Raw genomic sequence first — 19,057 nt, 5'->3', positions numbered from 1 at the left:
GGTACACACGGGGCGCCCTCGGGTGCCTCCGTTACCGTGGGGCCGCGACGTCCTCCTCCCCCTCCTCCTCCCCCTCCTCGTCCTGTCGGTCAGGTGACCCTCCAGCCTGGGCAGCCTGCGCCGCCTCTCTGCACGCTCCTCCTCCTCCTCATCCAGGGCAACATGGACATTAGTGCCCTGCCGCTACGGCAGCCAACATCGCTGGAGATCGATCGAAAACATGACGGCCTGGGGGGGGGGGGGGGGGGGGGGGGGGGAATGACGACATGTCATCATTGCCCATATCCCCTCCTCCCCCCAGCCAGGTGGCATGGACCGCATGGGGTCCAACTGTTGGAGGCTGGCACCTGGCCAGGTGGACCAACTCACTTGCCCTCGCACCCCCCCTCCCCGGCACGGAACCCCCCTCATCCCCCTCCCCGGCACGGACCCCCACCATCCCCATCCCCCTCCCCGGCAAGGACCCCCCCATCCCATCCCCTCCCGGCAAGGACCCCCCCATCCCCATCCCCCTCCCCGGCAAGGACCCCCCCCCCATTCCCCTCCCCGGCACGGACCCCCGCCCCAATCCCCCTCCCCGGCACAGTCCCCCCCATCCACCTCCCCGGCATGGACTCCCCCCCCCATTCCCCTCCCCGGCACAGACCCCCCCCCCCATCCCCCTCCCCGGCACAGACCCCCCATCCCCCTCCCGGTACGGACCCCCCCCGGCACAGACCCCCCCCCATCCCCCTCCCCGGCACGGACCGCCCCCGGCACAGACCCCCCCCCCATCCCCCCCTCCCCGGCACAGACCCCCCCCATCCCCCTCCCCGGCACAGACCCCCCCCCATCCCCTCCCCGGCACAGACCCCTCCCCCATCCCCCTCCCCGGCACAGGACTCCCCCCCCCATCCCCGGCACAGACCCCCCACCCATCCCCCTCCCCGGCACAGACCCCCCCCCATCCCCCTCCCGGCACAGACCCCCCCCCCCATCCCCCTCCATCCCCCTCCCCGGCACAGACCCCCCCCAATCCCCCTCCCTGGCACAGACCCCCCCACCCCCTCCCCGGCAGGGACCCCCCCCATCCCCCTCCCGGACCCCCCCATCCCTCTCCCGGCACGGACCCCCCCCAATCCCTCTCCCCGCACGGACCCCCCCCATCCCTCTCCCCGGCACGGTCCCCCCCATCCCCCTCCCCGGCACAGACCCCCCCCCATCCCCCTCCCGCGCACAGACCCCCCCCCATCCCCTCTCCCCGGCACAGACCCCCCCCCATCCCCTCTCCCCGGCACAGACCCCCCCCATCCCCTCTCCCCGGCACGTCCCCCCCATCCCCCTCTCCGGCACAGACCCCCCCCCATCCCCTCTCCCGGCACGGTCCCCCCCATCCCCCTCCCCGGCACAGACCCCCCCCATCCCCCTCCCCGGCACGGACCCCCCCCCATCCCCTCCCCGGCACGGACCCCCCCCATCCCCCTCCCCGCACGGTCCCCCCCCCATCCCCCTCCCCGGCACGGACCCCCCCCCATCCCCGGCACGGACCCCCCCCCCATCCCGGCACGGACCCCCCCCCCCATCCCCGGCACGGACCCCCCCCCCCATCCCCGGCACGGACCCCACCCCCCATCCCCGGCACGGACCCCCCCCCCCATCCCCGGCACGGGACCCCCCCCCCCCCCATCCCCGGCCGGACCCCCCCCCCATCCCCGGCACGGACCCCCCCCCCCCATCCCCGGCACGGACCCCCCCCCCATCTCCCCCTCCCGGCACGGACCCCCCTCCCGGCACTCCCCCGGAGCCCAGCCCACTCTAACCACCCCCCTCCGCCGCACACACACACACACACACACAACCCGAGACACACCTCTCCCCCACACATTCAGACTGCGGCCACGCCATCACCTGCCCAGCGGCCAACCCCCCAGGCCGTCACTCACCTCCACACTGGTCGGCGTGAACCTGGAGCACAGGTTCACGCCGATGAAAAGGAGGTTTGATTTACGTCGACGGGACTTCGGCCCATCCGGAAGGGAGAATATCGGCAGGCCCAAAATCGGCTGCCTTGCGCAGACCCGTGACATTCTCCGACAGCAGCGGCGCCATTAACGCCCCCGCCGACTTTTCTCCCTTCGGAGACTTCGGCAACCGGCGGGGGCGGGATTCACGGCGGCCAACGGCCATTCTCCGACCCGCTGGGGGGTCGGAGAATGACGCCCCTGAAGTGTTTGGAGAAGGTTCTGACTCATACAGCTCAGGGTAATACGAGCTGAAAGCAGCATTAACCTGGAGAGGAGCTGAAACCCAAGTTACCTTCCTTGTTCTGAACCAAAGGGGTTTCTCGAGAGGCAGTCTGCCTCGAGCTGATGTGCAGGAAATCAACCCGCCTCCTCCGCATGTTCAAAAATGGTAACCTGGAACGCCGTAACTGATGTAGGCCGTATCCTTAAATATCAATTCAAATTGGAGCTGTAAATTTGTTCTGTGCATCAGTAGATCCAGCATTGGGGCAAGTGAGTATTGACGGTCAACTCCCAAAATGGAATCCACCAGCCTTTGTCGTCCACAAGGCCAAGTGGAGATCTACCATTAATTCCTACACTGGTGTCAGCCATAACGTCTGAAGAATATCAAGCAAGGGATCTTGACAAGCCAAAGGTGAGGAGATCCATCCAGGACAGCAACCAAGCCCGGCCAGTGGCCAGACAGACACAGAATAGTGGACACCGTCAAACAACACCTCCCCATCCCTCCCTAACCCAACAACACACCCATCAGTAATATTACCCAACAATCCCTTATCTCTAAATCTCTACACAACATAATCCGACCACAATATTCTGAGCTCCTATTCACAAGGTGTTTGGGACGAGGAGCTGCAGCACACCCACTTTTGTCCCTCCCGTCAGCCAAGCTCATCCTGAGCTGGGAGGCTCTCCACTCAACCATAGACTCAAAGAAAAACTCTTACGCTGATATAATTCACAATGCAACCAGAGTGCGAAGACGAAAAAGTACATCACGTGTAAAACCCAACAAGAACTTCATCCTAAATTTTATACAGACAATGTATAAACTCCTGAACCTCAAAGCACAGTAACTCAAATATATACAGACACAGTAAGAACTCCTGAACGTCACAACGCAGAATAACTCCAGTAAGGAGAATCAAACAAGAGTTCAAATTGAGATTCTGAATAAATTTTGTTTCCCTCTTCAGGAGAGTTGAAGAATTGATCCTTTTCCCTGACAGACACACAGAGGTGGGCTGGATAGATCAAGCCAAACTGGAGAAACATTTATATAAAACGGATTTCACCCCCGTTAAAGGCTGCCTTTTTCTTCGCCAGGTCCGCACTTACGCCTTGGTATAACCGAACGGAGAGGCCTTCCCGGTGCTCCCTGGCCTCCTTCTTAAAGATGATGGAACTGAACAATAAACCGCACGCGGGGGTTCCCCAGCACGAGGTCTCGGTCGCAATGAGCATGATCTTGCTCCGAGGAGGGGGGTAGGATGTGGCAGTGAGCACATGTTCACCCACCATTTTGGAAATCATGTTCGTGAAATATTCCGTGAAGGGGTTGCCCTCCATCCCCTCAGTCAGACCCATGATCAGGGTGTTTTACATCCGCAAACAATTTTCTAAGTCACTCAACGTAACCCTTAGACGATTTTTAATTTCCACTACTGATGATAGACTGGTTTCCAATGAACAACTCGATCTGATAAGGCAGTTTCCATTGTCGGAACCTGGCAGGGCCTAGTTTTGAGCCCAATTAAATTGGATATCTTAAATTAAAGAATTGACCATTTAAATTAAACTGCGGTCCAAATTTGGAGACCTCCTTCCTCCAGATCATTAATGGAAATATTGTTGAGGGCCAAGAACTGATCCCTGCGATACTCCACTAGTTACATCTTTACACTCTGAAAAGGACCCATTTATTCCAACTCTCTGTTTTCTATGTGACTGCGGCTACAATGAACATTCATCTTCTGAAAGCCCTTGTGTGGCCAGTGACAATGTGTGGCTGTGAAAGCTGCATCATCAAGAAGAGCAACGAGGCTCCAATAAAAGTGTTTGAAATGAACGGACTCAGGACGAATATTCCGTGTGTCACGGACGGCAAAGTGGACGAATGAGTGGGTGCTGGAGAAAGCTGGTGTTCAGAGGAACCTGTTTGAGCAGTGATATCGAGGAAGCTCACGTATTTTGGACATGTGTTGTGATGATAGGAAGGGAGTGGTGTTATATTACTTGGGAATAATATATGATACTCATTTGTTTATGCTGAGTTGAACTTAACTGATGATGAATACTCAAAGTCTTCCAGTGATAACAAATTATTTATTGAATAATCAATTTACTTGCGAGTTTGATTCTTCAATACTTTTACTAGTTGTCAAATTAAACAAGATAAAATTAGATTAACTATGAATATTATACCATACACTGAGTTTACTATACTTCTGTTCTCTAGCTACAACACACCCGAAGATAACAGAAAAACAGATTGAGCTGGTTTATATACTCCCTGTTAGTGTTGCCCTCTAGTGATCATCTGACTATACAGACTGCACATTAACCCTTCATGTATTTACATATACAGAGATCACAACAAGTGGTTGAAAAAAAAGGAATGCCAGGCAAAACACCTGGAAATTGTGCACAATGACGGTCTAAGATCGCATGGATGGATAATATCAGAACGTGGACTGGCCTTTCGATGGGACAGGCAGTGAGAGCAGTAGAGAAATCAGTGGAGAAAGATTGTCCAGAGTGAGGCCAACACTCAGAACAAGGACGGATAAAACACAAGACAAGATACCTGTAGTGGTGGGAAAAAGACTATTTACTGGGGGGGGTAGATTTGATTGAGGATTGGCTGACTGACAGAAAACAGAGGTTGGGGTAAATGGGTCCTTCTCTAGCTGGTGAAATGTAACTAGCGGGGTGCCACAGGGTTTCAGTCCTCAGACCTCAACTGTTTACAATCTATAATAAATGATCTGCAAGGGGGGGGAGACAGTGTAACATAGCAAAATTTGCAAATGACACTAGAATAAGTGGGAGAGAAGGCAGTGAAGAGGAGATAAAGATTTACAGACGGATATAGATAGTCTAGGAGATTGGGCCAAAATTTGGCAGATGGAGTTTAATGTAAAGTGTGAGGTTATCCATTTAGGCCGAAAAAAACAGAAAGGTAAATTATCTAAATGGTAAGCAGATTCAAGATGCATTGGACAGAGGGATCTGGGTGCCTTTGTTCATGAATCGTAGAAAGTCGGTCTGCAGGTACAGCTTGTAATTAAAAAGGCAAATGGGATGTTTGTGTTTATTGCAAAAGGACTGGAGTATAAAAGTAGAGAAGTGTTGTTGCAATTGTAGGGTGTTAGTGAGACCACATCAGGAGTATTGTGTCCAGTTTTGGTCTTCTGATTTGAGGAAGGATGTGGTGGCCTTGGAGACAGTTCAGAGGAGGTTCACCAGATTGATTCCAGGGATGATGGGGTTGACATACGAGGAGAGATTAAACAGTTTGGGCTTATACACGCCGGAGTTTAGAAGGATGAGAGGGGAACTGATCGAGGTGTATAAAATACTAAATGGGATTGATAAAGTAAACGTAGACCAAATGTTCGTCCTTGTGGGGTAATCTAGAATGAGAGGTCATGGATATAGGTCGAGGGGCGTTGGATTTAGAACCGAGATGAGAAGGAACTACTCTCACAGAGGGTGGATGAATTAATAAATCTCGCCCACATACAGAGCAGGTGAATGGTCTCTCCCCAGTGTGAAGTCGCTGGTGTGTCAGCAGGTTGGATGAATTAACAAATTCCTTCGCACACACGGCGCAGGTAAACGGCTTCTCCCCAGTGTGTCTGCAGCTTGGATGAATGAATAAATCTCTTCTCACACACTGAGCAGGTGAACAGTTTCTCCTCAGTATGAACTCGCCGGTGTATCAGTAGGCCGGATGAATCTATGACTATCGACCCCGAATGAAACAACTGACTCACCCGACCTTTCCTAAACCTCACCTGATCCTTCACCCTCAAATGGGTCTCCTGCAGCATCACCACATCAGATTTTAAACTCTTCAAGTGTGCAAAAACTCTCTCTCTGTTCCCCAGACCCCCAAACTCCCTCATGCTCCACATCAGTACTATGATGGAAGGTTGGGGGGGCTCCCCCCTCCCAGAAACCCCCATTCACTTCCTCTTGCAAACAACTCACCCAGTATCGATCCCCTCCCCCCCACCATTCACATCTCCCAGGTCCATCGAAATCTGCTCAACCAGGCTCCAACAACACGGCCCCTCTCCACACCACTCCCATTCGCTAGCCAACCATCGTTAGTTGGTGCGATGACCCCCACCAGAGCCCCTCCCTTCTCCCCACCCCCTTCCTCAGTAACCTCCCACATGCCCAAAAACCCACTTTCCTTAAACCAAAGAACAATACTGAACCTCACCCAGAAAGAAACAAAAAGCAAAACCCAAAACACATGGAAACAAAACCTCCCCCCATTCAAGATGCAGAAAACAAAACCCCCAATCAAATAGAAAACCCTCCCGAAGACAAACGCCATTCCCGCCCCCACCAACCGAATACCAACGCTCATCCCAGTCCTTCAGCCTTAAACGAACGCCTCGAAATAAATAAAAATCCCTCAAATTGTGAGTCACTCTCAACGTGCAGGTTAGACCACTCCGAATCTCACTCCGCTGCCATACAATGCCGCCTTCATCCATAAAGGCCGCCCACCTTCTCTGCAGCTCCGCCATCAGGTCTTGGTATATTCATATGCCAATGTCTTCCCACACCACACCTCTGCTTCACCCAGCTCAAAACCCTCTCCTTCACGTGGTCGCTGTGGAAGCAGAATATACCTGCCCTTGGTGGCTCATGCGCTTTAGGCTTCGGCCTGAGCGACCAATGTGCCCTGTCCAACCCGTAGCGGGAGGGATCTTCCCCCACCCCCATCAACTCCTCAAACACCCTCACAAAGTACACGATCGGTCTCAGGCCCTCCACCCCTTGGGCAGGCCCACATTCTCAAATTTTGCCTTCTCGACCTTTCTCCAGGTCCTACACCTTGGCTCTGGGCCCCTTTGTTCACATCCGCCACCCTCCACAGCTCCTCACCCATCGAAGTGAACACTATGTTTAATGCAATTCATGTCCACTCTATTAATCCCTTTAACTGGGCTGGTGTTTAACATCAATGGAAATAAATCTGAACTGTCAGAATGGACATGGTTCATTCCTGGGTGTAGGAATCCAATCCCTGTAATCACATGTGAACTCTCTGGTGTTTCAGACGAGCGGATTGCTGAGTGAATCCTCTATCGCACACGGGGCAGGTAAACGGCTTCTCCCCGGAGTGGATTCGCTGGTGGCTCATCAATTCCCTTCTGCTTTTAAACCTCTTTTCACAGTCAGAACATTGAAATGGTCTCTCATCAGTGTGAACAAGTTTATGTGACCGAAGCTGCGATTTCAAAGTGAACCCCTTCCCACACTCAGTGCAGGTAAAGGGTTTCTCCCCAGTGTGAACTCGCTGGTGATTCCAAAGATTAGATGGACGAGTGAAACTCTTCCCACATTCTGTGCAGGTGAATGCTTTCTCTGCAGTGTGAACTTGCTGGTGACTAAGAAGGAATGTTGATCTAATAAATCCCTTCCCACACACGGAGCAGACGAACGGCCTCTCACGAGTGTGGACAAGCTTGTGATGAGTGAGATGGGAAGAACAAGTGAATCTCTGCCCACACTCAGAGCAGTGGAATGGTCTCTCCCCAGTGTGAACCCGTAGATGTTCAGTGAGATTGGATGAACACCGGAAGCTCTTCCCACACTGAGGGCAAACGTACGGTTTCTCACCAGTGTGAACCCGCTGGTGTGTCGTTAGGCTGGATTCCCAGGTGAATTCCTTTCCACAGGTGGAGCAGGTAAACAGCTTCTCTCTCGTGTGAACACGTTGATGATTAATTAGACCCCCAGCATTCTTATAGCTTTTCCCACAGTCAGAGCAGTTGAAAGTCCTCTCCCTGGTGTGACTGCGTCGATGAATTTCCAGCTCTGACGGGGATCTGAGTCCCTTCCCACAGTCCCCACATTGCCACGGTTTCCCCATGCTGCCGGCGTCCTTGTGTTACCAAGGCAGTGACGTAGTGGTATTGTCACTGGACTAATAATCTAGGGACCCAGGTTCAAATCCCACCGCGGCAGATGGTGAAAATTGAATTCAATAAAGATCTGGAATTCAAAGTCTAATGATGACCATGAAATCATTATCGTTTGTTGTAAAAACCCATCTGGATCACTGACGTCCTTCAGGTCTGGCCTACATATGACTCCAGATCCATAGCAATGTGCTTGATTCTGAAATGCCCTCAGGGATGGGCAATAAATGCTTCCACAACCAGCGATGCCCACATCCCATGAACAAATTTTTAAAAAAAAACAGGCTGGACAATCAGTGGAAGCCTTGTCTACACAGAGAACATGTGCACTGTCTCTCCCCACTATGAACGGTGCGATGTTTTTTCAGGCTGCTTAAAGCTCTTTCCACAGTCAGTTCACTGGGACACTCTCACTCGGATGCGTGTTGTGTGGGTCTCGGTGCTTTTCCAGTCACACTGATGTTTCAGATCCTTTCCCACCGATAGAACAGACAAATATTTCTCCTTGCACATTCAAAGGCTGATGCTATTCAGATCCTGATGAACGTGTCAAATCCTCTCCCTCCAATCCCCTGTAAAAGGAATCAACAGTGTCAGGATCACTTTCTTCAAGGATAGACATTCAGAACAAATAATTCTAATTTCTATGGAATATTCTTCCCTCTCTTATTTCCCTAAATATCACCATAGAATTTACAGTGCAGAAGGAGGCCATTCGGCCCACCGAGTCTGCACCGGCCCCTGGAAAGTGCACCCCACACTATCCCCGTAATCCCACCAAACCTTTTTTGGACACTAAGGGCAATTTTTCATGGCCAATCCACCTAACCTGCACATCTCTAGACTGACACCGGGAGAACGTACAGACTCCACACAGTCAGTGACCCAAGCCTGGAATCGAATCTGGGACGTTGGAGCTGTGAAGTAACTGTGCTAACCACTGTGTGCTACCGTGCTGCCCAATCAAAGTAAAAGAAAGCAAAATCCCCCAAAAACAAAGAAAGCTCGGGCACGGTGGTTAACAATGCTGCCTCATAGCGCTGAGGACCCAGGATCAATCCCGGCCCCGGGTCACTGTCCATGTGGAGTTTGTACATATTCCCCGTGTCTGCGTGGGTCTCACCCCCACAACCCAAAAAAGATGTGGAGGGTAGGTGGATTGGATGCATTAAATTTCCCCTTAATGGAAAAAAAGAATTGGGTATTTTAAATTTGGAACAAAAATCAAAGGAAAGTTTTTTTAACTAAACCAGAATATTGCTTTCAGTGTCTCAGAAACACTCTGCACCCTGAGGTAACAACAGTTGTGGAAGGTGTCAAGCGTACTGGTGGACACCTCGTGGTCCCACACCAGGGCCACCTGAACATGGACAAGACCACGGAAGAGAGGCCAGCAGCCAGAGGAATCCCCACATTCTCCCCCACAGGGCTCACCCATCTGGATCTACAAATTGGTGTTTTAAACAGATCAGGAGCAGACCCTACGCTCCGACTGGCCCAGACCCCTCTGTACAGCAAAGCCGACCTTCTGAAAGAGCATCCTGCCTGAGCCCCCCCCCCAATCCCCACAACGCCAATAACCTGCAGATCTTTGGGTTTTGGGAGGACAGCAGAACACCGGAAGAAACCCACGCAGACACAGGGAAAATGTGTCACAACGACAGCCACCCAAACTATAATTCGAATCCAGGACTCTGTCGCTGAGAGGCAGCAGTGCCAACCACAGTACCGCTAATTAACAATTTTAAACTATTATGAATTGATGTGTTTCCGGGCACTAGGACCCAGTTGGAAAAGGCAGGCATACAAAATGATCAGGGGGTTAGATAGGGTGGACAGTGAGAGCCTTCTCCCGCGGATGGAAATGGCTAGCACGAGGGGACATAGCCTTAAACTGAGGGGTAATAGATATAGGACAGAGGTCAGAGGTAGGTTCTTTACGCAAAGAGTGGTGAGGCCGTGGAATGCCCTACCTGCAACAGTAGTGAACTCGCCAACATTGAGGGCATTTAAAAGTTTATTGGATAAGCATATCGATGATAATGGCATAGTGTAGGTTAGATGGCTTTTGTTTTTTGACTTCCCATGTCGGTGCAACATCGTGGGCCGAAGGGCCTGTACTGCGCTGCATCGTTCTATGTTCTATGAAACCCTGAAAGTCCTGCCCATTCTCTTACGTCACCCAGACGCCAGCGCTCTTCTCCTGGCTGGACCATCATGGCGGCCGTTCACCCGGGCCGGATCCCAGTCACACACTCGCTACCGCAGGGTCTTATTTAGGATTTGCGGCCTTCACTGGGGAGTTGATAAACTCTCCCCGTCCAGAGGTGACTCCATCACTCCCCCTGGGATTCCATATCCTTACCAGTTTACTGCAGCCCATCTGCACCGACTCTTCCCAATTCCCTCCGACTCGGAACAGAGGATCCACCCAGAGTGCCCCGCGGTTGGCTGGCCCTGGAGCATGCGCACTCAGCACCTGGGCAATGAGAGTTGGATCGCGCGGTTTCTGGTCCGCGGAGGATTGTGGGGATTATGGCCACCATTCATCAGCTGCAGGAAGTCAAGTGTTTTATTGGAGGCTGCCCGCAAATCAGGCCTGAACCAATAATTCTGTTCCTTTCTCTCTACAGATGCGGTCTAATCTGATTTGGGCAGCACGGTAGCATGGTGGTTAGCACAATTGCTTCACAGCTCCAGGGTCCCAGGTTCGATTCCCCGCTGGGTCACTGTCTGTGTGGAGTCTGCACGTTCTCTCAGTGTGTGCGTGGGTTTCCTCCGGGTGCTCCGGTTTCCTCCCACAGTCCAAAGATGTGCAAGTTAGGTGGATTGGCCAAGCTAAATTGCCCTTAGTGTCCAAAATTGCCCTTAGTGCTGGGTGTGGTTACTGGGTTATGGGGATAGGGTGGAGGTGTGGACTTGGGTAGGGTGCTCTTTCCAAGAGCCGGTGCAGACTCGATGGGCCGAATGGCCTCCTTCTGTAAATTCTATGTAATTAGTATGTCCAACATTTGCTCTTCATATTTTGATATGTCAACATCGGCACTGTTTATGCTGGAGTCGCTGGCTAGGCCAGTATTTATTGCCATTCATAACTGCCTTGAGCAGGTGGTGGCGAGCTGCATTGGTGAACAGCTACAGCTCATGTGATGTAGGTACAGCCACAGTGATATTAGGGAGAGAGTTCCTGTTTTGACCCAGCGACAGTGAAGGAACGGCATTATATATCCAATTCAGGATGGTGAGTGGTTTGGAGGGAAGCCTCCAGGCAGTGGGATTTCTACGTACCTGTTGCCGTTATCCTTTTTTAAAAATATATTTTTATTCTCCTTTTTCACATTTTCTCCCAAATTTGGTATCCCACCAAAAATAAACAATAATCAGTAACAAATATGTCAATCCCCATATCAATAACAACGATCCTATCCTCCCACCAAACCCCAAACATTAGCCCGCATGTTCACATAAACAAATGACAAAAAGAAATCAGGAATTACCCATAGTCACCACAAACACACACAGTCCCCCTCCCCCCAAACCTCCCCCCCCCCCCCCCCCCCCCAAGAAATGTTCGATGTAATCCAATTCTTGAAAGGACATAATGAAAAATGCCCATGAATTGAAGAACCCCTCCATCCTTCCCCTCAGTTCAAACTTAACCTTCTCAAGAGTCAAGAATTCCAACAAGTCCCCCCTCCACGCCAGGGCACAGGATGGAGAGGTTGCTCTCCAATCCATCAGGATCCACCTTCGGGCGATCAACATGGCGAAAGCTACAACATCTTCCTACGCACCTGTTTCCAACCCTGGCTGGTCCGACACCCCGAATATGGCCTCCCGGGCGCCCGGGTCCAGTTTCACGTGCACCACTTTAGAGATTACCCTAAAAACCTCCTTCCAGTAATCCTCCAGCTTTGGACAGGACCAAAACATATGAACATGATTAGCAGGGCCCCCTCGCAACATTTACACACATCTTCTACTCCTTCAAAGAATAGGCTCATCCTCACCCTCGTGAGGTGTGCTCTGTATACCACCTTCAGCTGTATCAGCCCCAACCTTGCACACGAGGTGGAGGCGTTCACTGTCCGGAGCACCTCACACCAGAACCCCTCCTCCATATCCTCTCCCAACACTTTGCTTTGATCCCTTCCAGTGGTGCCTTCTCCTCTTCCAAAATAGCTCTGTAAACCGCCGACACTACCCCCTTCTCCAGTCCCCCTGTCTTCAGCACCTCCTCCAGCAATGTGGAGGCCGGCTCCACTGGGAATCTCTGTATCTCCTTTCTGGCAAAATCTCGAACCTGCATGTATCTAAACATTTCCCCCTGCTCCAGTCCATACGTCGCTTCCAGCTCCTTCAATCCTGAAAACCGACCCCTAAGAAACAAATCTTTTAGTGTCTTAATCCCCCTCTCCTCCCATTTCTGAAAATTTCCATCCCACTTCCCTGGCTCAAATGTGCTGTTATCCTTCATGGTTGTGGGTTTGGAAAGTGCTGCGTAAGGAGCCTTGGTGAGTTCCTAGAATGCATCTTGTAGATGGTACACACTGCTGCCACTGTGCCGGAGGGAGTGAATGTTTCTGGATTGGGTGCCAAGCAAAAGGGCTGCTTTGTCCTGGATGGTATCAAGCTTCTTGAGTGTTGTTGGAGCTGCACTCATCCAGGCAAGTGGAGAGTATTCCGTTACACCCCTGACTTATGCCTTGTAGATATCGGACAGTCTTTGGGCAGTCAGAAGGAAGGTTACTTGCCACTGGATTCCTAGCTTCTGACCTGTTCTTGTCGCAATGGTATTTATATGGCTAGTCCAATTCAGGTTCTGGTCAATGGTAACCCCCCCAAGATTTTTATAGTGTTTTATTACAGATGTTGCTCACAGAACAGAGTCGAGAAACACAGACCAATTAAAGGCTGTGTTTAAAGTCAGCAAAACTATTTCTGTTGAGACTTTTTAATCCTTTTTACGTCTACAATATTTTAAAATGGGGGAGGTGGTGGCATAGTGATATTGTTACTGAACTAGAAACCCAGAGTACTCTGGCATCCCGGGTTTAGGGCAGCACGGTAGCACAAGTGGATAGCACTGTCACTTCACAGCGCCAGGGTCCCAGGTTCGATTCCCTGCTGGGTCACTGTCTGTGTGGAGTCTGCACGTTCTCCCCGTGTCTGCGTGGGTTTCCTCCCACAGTCCAAAGACGTGCAGGTTAGGTGGATTGGCCGTGATAAATTGCCCTTAGTGACCAAAAAAGGTTAGGAGGGGTTATTGGGTTACGGGGATAGGGTGGAAGTGAGGGCTTAAGTGTGTCGGTGCAGACTCGATGGGCCGAATGGCCTCCTTCTGCACTGTATGTTCTATGTCTATGTCTAAATCCTGCCACTGCGGATGGTGAAATTTAAATTCAGTAAAAATATGAAATTAAAAAAGTGATGACCATGAAACCATTCTCGATAGTTCTAAAAAGCCATCTGGTTCACGCATGTCCTTTAGGGAAGGAAATCTGTCATCCTTACCTGGTCTGGCCTATATGTGACTCCAGACCACAGCAATGTGGTTGACTCTTAACTGTCCCCCGAGGGATGGGCAATAAATGCTGACACTGCCTGCGGCGCCCACGTCCCATGAACAAATAAACAAAGTTAATTATTGGAACAAGGGCATCACTAACATGACCAGTAACTCACCAAGCCTCATCTGAAAATACCTTCCAAACCCCCCAATTTACAAGGATATGGACAGCAGGAACATGGGAACATTACAACCTGCAATTACCCTTCCAAGCCATACACCATTCTGACTTGGAGGTATTTTGCCATGCCTTCACTGTCTCTGGGCTAAAGTCCTAGAATTCCTTTCCTAGCAGCACTATGGGTACACCAACAGTATTGAGACTGCAACGATTAATGAAGGAAGTTCACCCCCAACTTTGGACGGACAATTAGGGATTAACAACAAATGCTGTTTTTTCAACAATGCTTTCATCCCATGAAAAAATTAAAACAATCTATTGACAATCAGCAGTTTCCCCTTGTGTCTTCTCACACACTGAGCAGATGAACAGCCTCTCCCCAGTTTGACTCCACTGGTGATTAAGTGGATATCCAAGTGAAACCTTTCCCACAGAAAGAGCAGGTGAAAGGTCTCGCCCTGATCGGCTGAAGCCTCGCCCACACTCACAACATGTCGCTCTTCCGCATCTTCACCAGTTTGGAGATATGACAAACAAGACTCACCATCGCTATCACTGCGCATGCTCCAAAGACCGGGCGGTACTGCTCTCCTGTGGTGTGAATAGAGGACATTCCCCACCGTGGGGGATACTGGGTATAAGCATTGCTATTGAAAGTTAAAACCAGTGAACAGTGAATTTTTTTGATATCATTTGACGAATGGGTGCGCTGGGGCGGGAATCAATAAAATTAAGAACCAAATTTCACAGCTACCCAAGTAAACCTTTCCTTCAGGTAATTTGGACATTCTGAATTTTCCCTCTCTGTACCTGAACAGGCGCCGGAGTGTGGCGACATAGGAGATTTTCACAGTAACTTCATTGCAGTGTAATGTAAGCCTACTTGTGGCAATAATAATGATGATTATTATTATTACACATAAGCCAGTGGTTCTTTCTATCCAGGGGTCTTTTAATGTTCCTGAGTCATGAATCTGGCCTGAACTCGATTGTGTAATAATAATAATCATTATTATCACAAGTAGGCTATGAGAGGTCTCTGAAATGCAGGAGAGATTAAATGGTGAAAGGGATGCAAGGCAAATGAGATGGTAATCGGAAATATATAACACTGGAGGAGCAGAAGTTGCCTCGATTTAAATATTGAGAACACTAAACCCATTCTCTTCCGTCCCCTCTACAAACTCCATTCCTGTCCCTGCCAAATGTCTGATGCTGAAGCAGACTGTTGACAACCCTGGTGAAATATTTCACCCCTGATGAGTTTCCAAACACATACTAACATTACCACCAATATCATCTATTTCCACCTCAGTAACATAGCCCGACTCCGTCTTATTGTCTTTTTATCTGCTGCAGAAACTATCATTCATTCTTTTGTTACCTCTCGACCAAATTATTCTAACACACTCCCAGCCGACCTCCAACATTAAACAACCTGCTCCAGCCCATCCAAAACTCTGCTACCCATGTGTTTACTAACACCAAATCTTGTTTACCCATCCCCTGTGCTCACTGACCTACAAACGATTCCTTTTAAGAAGCACTGAAAGATGAAATTTCCCATTCTTCTTTTCCTATAGTTGTGATCATCCTGATCTCTGTAATCTCTTCCAAACATACTCCTTTGAGATCTCAGCAGTCATTTAATACTGGGCACTATAGCATTCCTGAGTTTAATGGTTAGTGGCTAGCACAATTGCTTCACAGCTCCAGGGTCCCAGATTCGATTCCCAGCTTGGGTCACTGTCTGTGCGGAGTCTGCATGTTCTCCCCGTGTGTGCGTGGATTTTCTCCGGGTGCTCCCACAGTCCAAAGATGTGCAGGTTAGGTGGATTGGCTATGCTAAATTGCCCTTCGTGTCCAAAATTGCCCTTAGTGTTGGGTGGGGATACTGGGTTATGGGGATAGGGTGGAGGTGTGGTTTTGGGTAGGGTGCTTTTTCACAGAGCCGGTGCAGACTCGATGGGCCGAATGGCCCATTCTATATTCTGTAAATTTTATGAAATCGCTCCACCATTACTGGCCTTTTATGATTTGAGTTGGCCAAAAGCTCTGGAGTTTCCTCCTAAAAACTCTCTGACTATCTAACTCACTTTCCTCCATTAAGATTCTCCTTAAAAATTAATATCTCCTCATGTGGCTCAGTGCCAATTGTTATTTTTAAGTTTTATTTTGTTCAAGGCACAATATAAATACGAATTATTGTCACTGCTCTAGACATGTATCATTGTCGTGTCTCATAAATAAGAATTTGTAACTCAGAGTGAAACAGTTTGATGGACATTCTGACTTAGAGAAACACTTCAAAAAATGTTGCCCCCAACAATGATGGCGACTGAGCCTGCGCTCTGCTGTTGGTGACCCAATAAAGATGGCGGCCGCGTCTGTGCACCGCTGCAGGTGAGCAAGAGAAAATGGCGGCCGCATAGTATCGTGTGTGAGAGAAAGTTGCAGACCCCGCTCAGGTTCCCGGGTACCGGTAGGTGATTTTTCTGAGTTTTCGGTTTGTATAACATATATTGGAAGTGTGTTCAACGACTCTCCTGATCCATCTCTCCCTCCGTCATGCCATTCCCACCTTTACGGATTATGGATCCGAGAAAGAACCTTTTCTGCGTCGCCATTAGTCACACTGCGCATGCTTCACTCCGCCTTATCCGGTTCACCGGCCCCGCCCCCTCGTCCGCTCCTGCCATCAATCATTGCCCTGGCATTGTGAGGTGTCAGGTGAGAGGTCACTGACGGGGGGCGGGGTTTACAAATCCCCAGTGCGGCCCAGGCCGAATGTGAAACAATAAACATTCTCCACGCTCACTAGCTGCCGCTTTCGTCTTCTCTCCAAAAGCAACCTCACAGAGCCCCGGGGGCGGGGGGGGACTGGGAACTGGGACTGACCCAGTGACAATGTCACTGCATTAGTGGGAAAGTTTAATGTAACTCCTCCTGTTCCAAAAGGCAGAAAGTAGGAAATTAGTTAGTTTAACGCCTGTTGTTGGGTAACTACAGTGGTTAGCTCTGTTGCTTCACAGCTCCAGGGTCCCAGGTTCGATTCCAGGCTGGGTCACTGTGTAGAGTCTGCACGTCCTCCATGTGGCTGTGTGGGTTTCCTCCCACAAGTCCCGAAAGACGTGCTGTTGGGTGGATTGGACATTCTAAATTCTCCCTCCATGCACGTGGGCACGGTAGCACTGTGGTACATAGTTGCTGCACAGCTCAAGGGTCCCAGGTTCGATTCCTGGCTTGGGTCACTGACTGTGTGGCGTTTGCACTTGCACTTTCTCCCCGTGTCTGTGTGAGTTTCCTCCGGGTACTCTGGTTTCCTCCCAAAGTCCATAAATATGCAGGTTAGGTGAATTGGCCATGCTAAATTGCCCTTAATGTCCAAAAAGGTTAGGTGGGGATATGGTGGATGTGTGGGCTTAGGTAGGGTACTCTTTCCAAGGGCTAGTGCAGACTCGATGGGCCGAATGGCCTTCTTCTGCACTGTAGATTCTATGATGTACCCCAACTAGGGGATTTTCACAGTGACTTCATTGCAGTGTTAATGTAAGCCTACTTGTGACAATAAAGATTATTTATTATCATTACTGGACATTTGGAAAGTCAATCTGCAAGTCAGAAAGGTTTTATGAAGGGAAAATAGTGTCTGCCTCATTTGTTGGTGTTCTTGGAAGATGTAACAAGGCAAGTGGATAATGGGGGTCCTGTTGATTGTATTTGGACTTCCAGAATGCATTTGATAAGGTGTCACACAAAAGGTAATAGACAAGAAAGATCCCACGGGATTGAGAGGTAATATATCAGCTTGGATAGAGGATTGGCTAACCAACAGACAGCAGAGCGTGGGGATGAATCTGTTTTTTTTCAGGTTGGCCAGCTGTAACTTGTGGTGTGCCCCAGGGTTTGGCCCTCGGCCCCACCTATTTACAACCTATATTAATGACCATGGGACAGATAGAATGCACGAGAGCCAAATTTGCAGCTAACACTGAAATATGTGGGGAAGCAAGTTGCAATGAGGATAAGAAACAAACATATGGATAGGTCAGGTGAGTGGATCAAAATTTGTCAGATGGAATTTAACGTGCATAAGTGTGTGGTTATCCATTTTGGTCAGAGAAATAAAAAGGCAACTTATTATCTAAATGGAGAGACATTTCAAAATGCTTTTGTACAGAGGGATCTGGGTGCCCTCGTGCACGAATCGCAGACAGTCTGCAGGTGCAGCAGGTAAGACAAATGGAATGTTGGCGTTCATTGCTAATGGGATAGAGTATAAAGTAGGGCAGTGCTGTTGTAACTGTATAGGGTGTGGTGAGAGCACATCTGGAGTACTGCACACAGAACTGCTCCCTTGGACAACAACATGAGAATGTTCACTGCATTGATTCCGAGGATGAACAAGTTGTCTTGTGAAGACAGATTTGGGCAGTTTAGGCCTATACTCGCTGGAGTTTGGAAGAATGAGAGGAGATATAATTGAGGTACATAAGATGCGAAATGGGATTGACGGGGTACATGTAGAGCCAATGTTTCCCCTTGTTAGACATTCTAGACGGAGAGGCTAAAGGGTGACAGATTTAAAACCGAAATCAGAAGGAGTAACTTCACCCCAGGGGTTGTGAATCTGTGGAATTCTCTACCCCAGAGTGCAGTGGATGCCGGAACATTAAATATATATAAAGGAGAAGTTAGATAAGTTTTTAATTAGTAGAGGAACAAAGGGTTATGGGGAATCGGCAGGAAGGTGGAGATCAGGCCCAGTTGAGATCAACCATGATCATATTGAATGATGGATTGAGCTCGAGGGCCTGAATTGCCTACTCCTGCTCCTAGTTCTTATGTTTTATTTCAAAGAGGCTGGAGTCTAAAAGCAAAGTGGTGTTGCTGCAACTGTACAAGCTACCGGAGAGGCCACATATAGAACACTGTACACAGTCTTGGTCCCCTTATTTAAGGTATATTATCATTGGAGGCAGTACAGAGGAGGTTTACGGGGATGCTCTGGGCATGGAGGGACTGCCAAATGAGGAAAGAATTTCTTCTCTCAAATAGTGGTGAATCTTGGAATTATTTACCCCAGGAAATGTGGAGGCTGAGTCTTTGATCAGTTGCAAGGCTGAGATCAATAGGTTTTTAATGGTTTGTGGAATTAAAGGTAATAGAGAGAAGATAGGAAAGTGGATTTAGT

At 49.9% G+C, this 19,057-nt stretch overlaps 2 protein-coding genes across 2 annotated transcripts in view; both read right to left on the bottom strand.

Annotated features, from left to right (window-relative positions):
* LOC140421746 (uncharacterized) overlaps positions 1-19,057 on the bottom strand; it is a 237,590-nt gene that overhangs the window by 148,679 nt on the left and 69,854 nt on the right. The gene's annotated exons all lie outside the window — the stretch shown is intronic.
* On the bottom strand, positions 6,401-8,744 carry LOC140421761 (uncharacterized). The gene has a single exon (XM_072506622.1). The coding sequence runs from the start codon at positions 8,122-8,124 to the stop codon at positions 7,282-7,284; it is 843 nt and encodes a 280-aa protein (XP_072362723.1). The 5' UTR covers positions 8,125-8,744; the 3' UTR covers positions 6,401-7,281.

The sequence above is a fragment of the Scyliorhinus torazame genome, chromosome 5 (assembly GCF_047496885.1).
Source record: "Scyliorhinus torazame isolate Kashiwa2021f chromosome 5, sScyTor2.1, whole genome shotgun sequence".
Lineage (NCBI taxonomy): Eukaryota > Metazoa > Chordata > Chondrichthyes > Carcharhiniformes > Scyliorhinidae > Scyliorhinus > Scyliorhinus torazame.
Note: the sequence above shows the minus strand (reverse complement) of the source record. Positions and strands in the feature narration are given on the sequence as shown.

Bases quoted from the DNA above. Each gene is read 5' to 3' on its own strand.
- LOC140421761 (XM_072506622.1), bottom strand. From the start codon at position 8,124: ATGGGGAAACCGTGGCAATGTGGGGACTGTGGGAAGGGACTCAGATCC.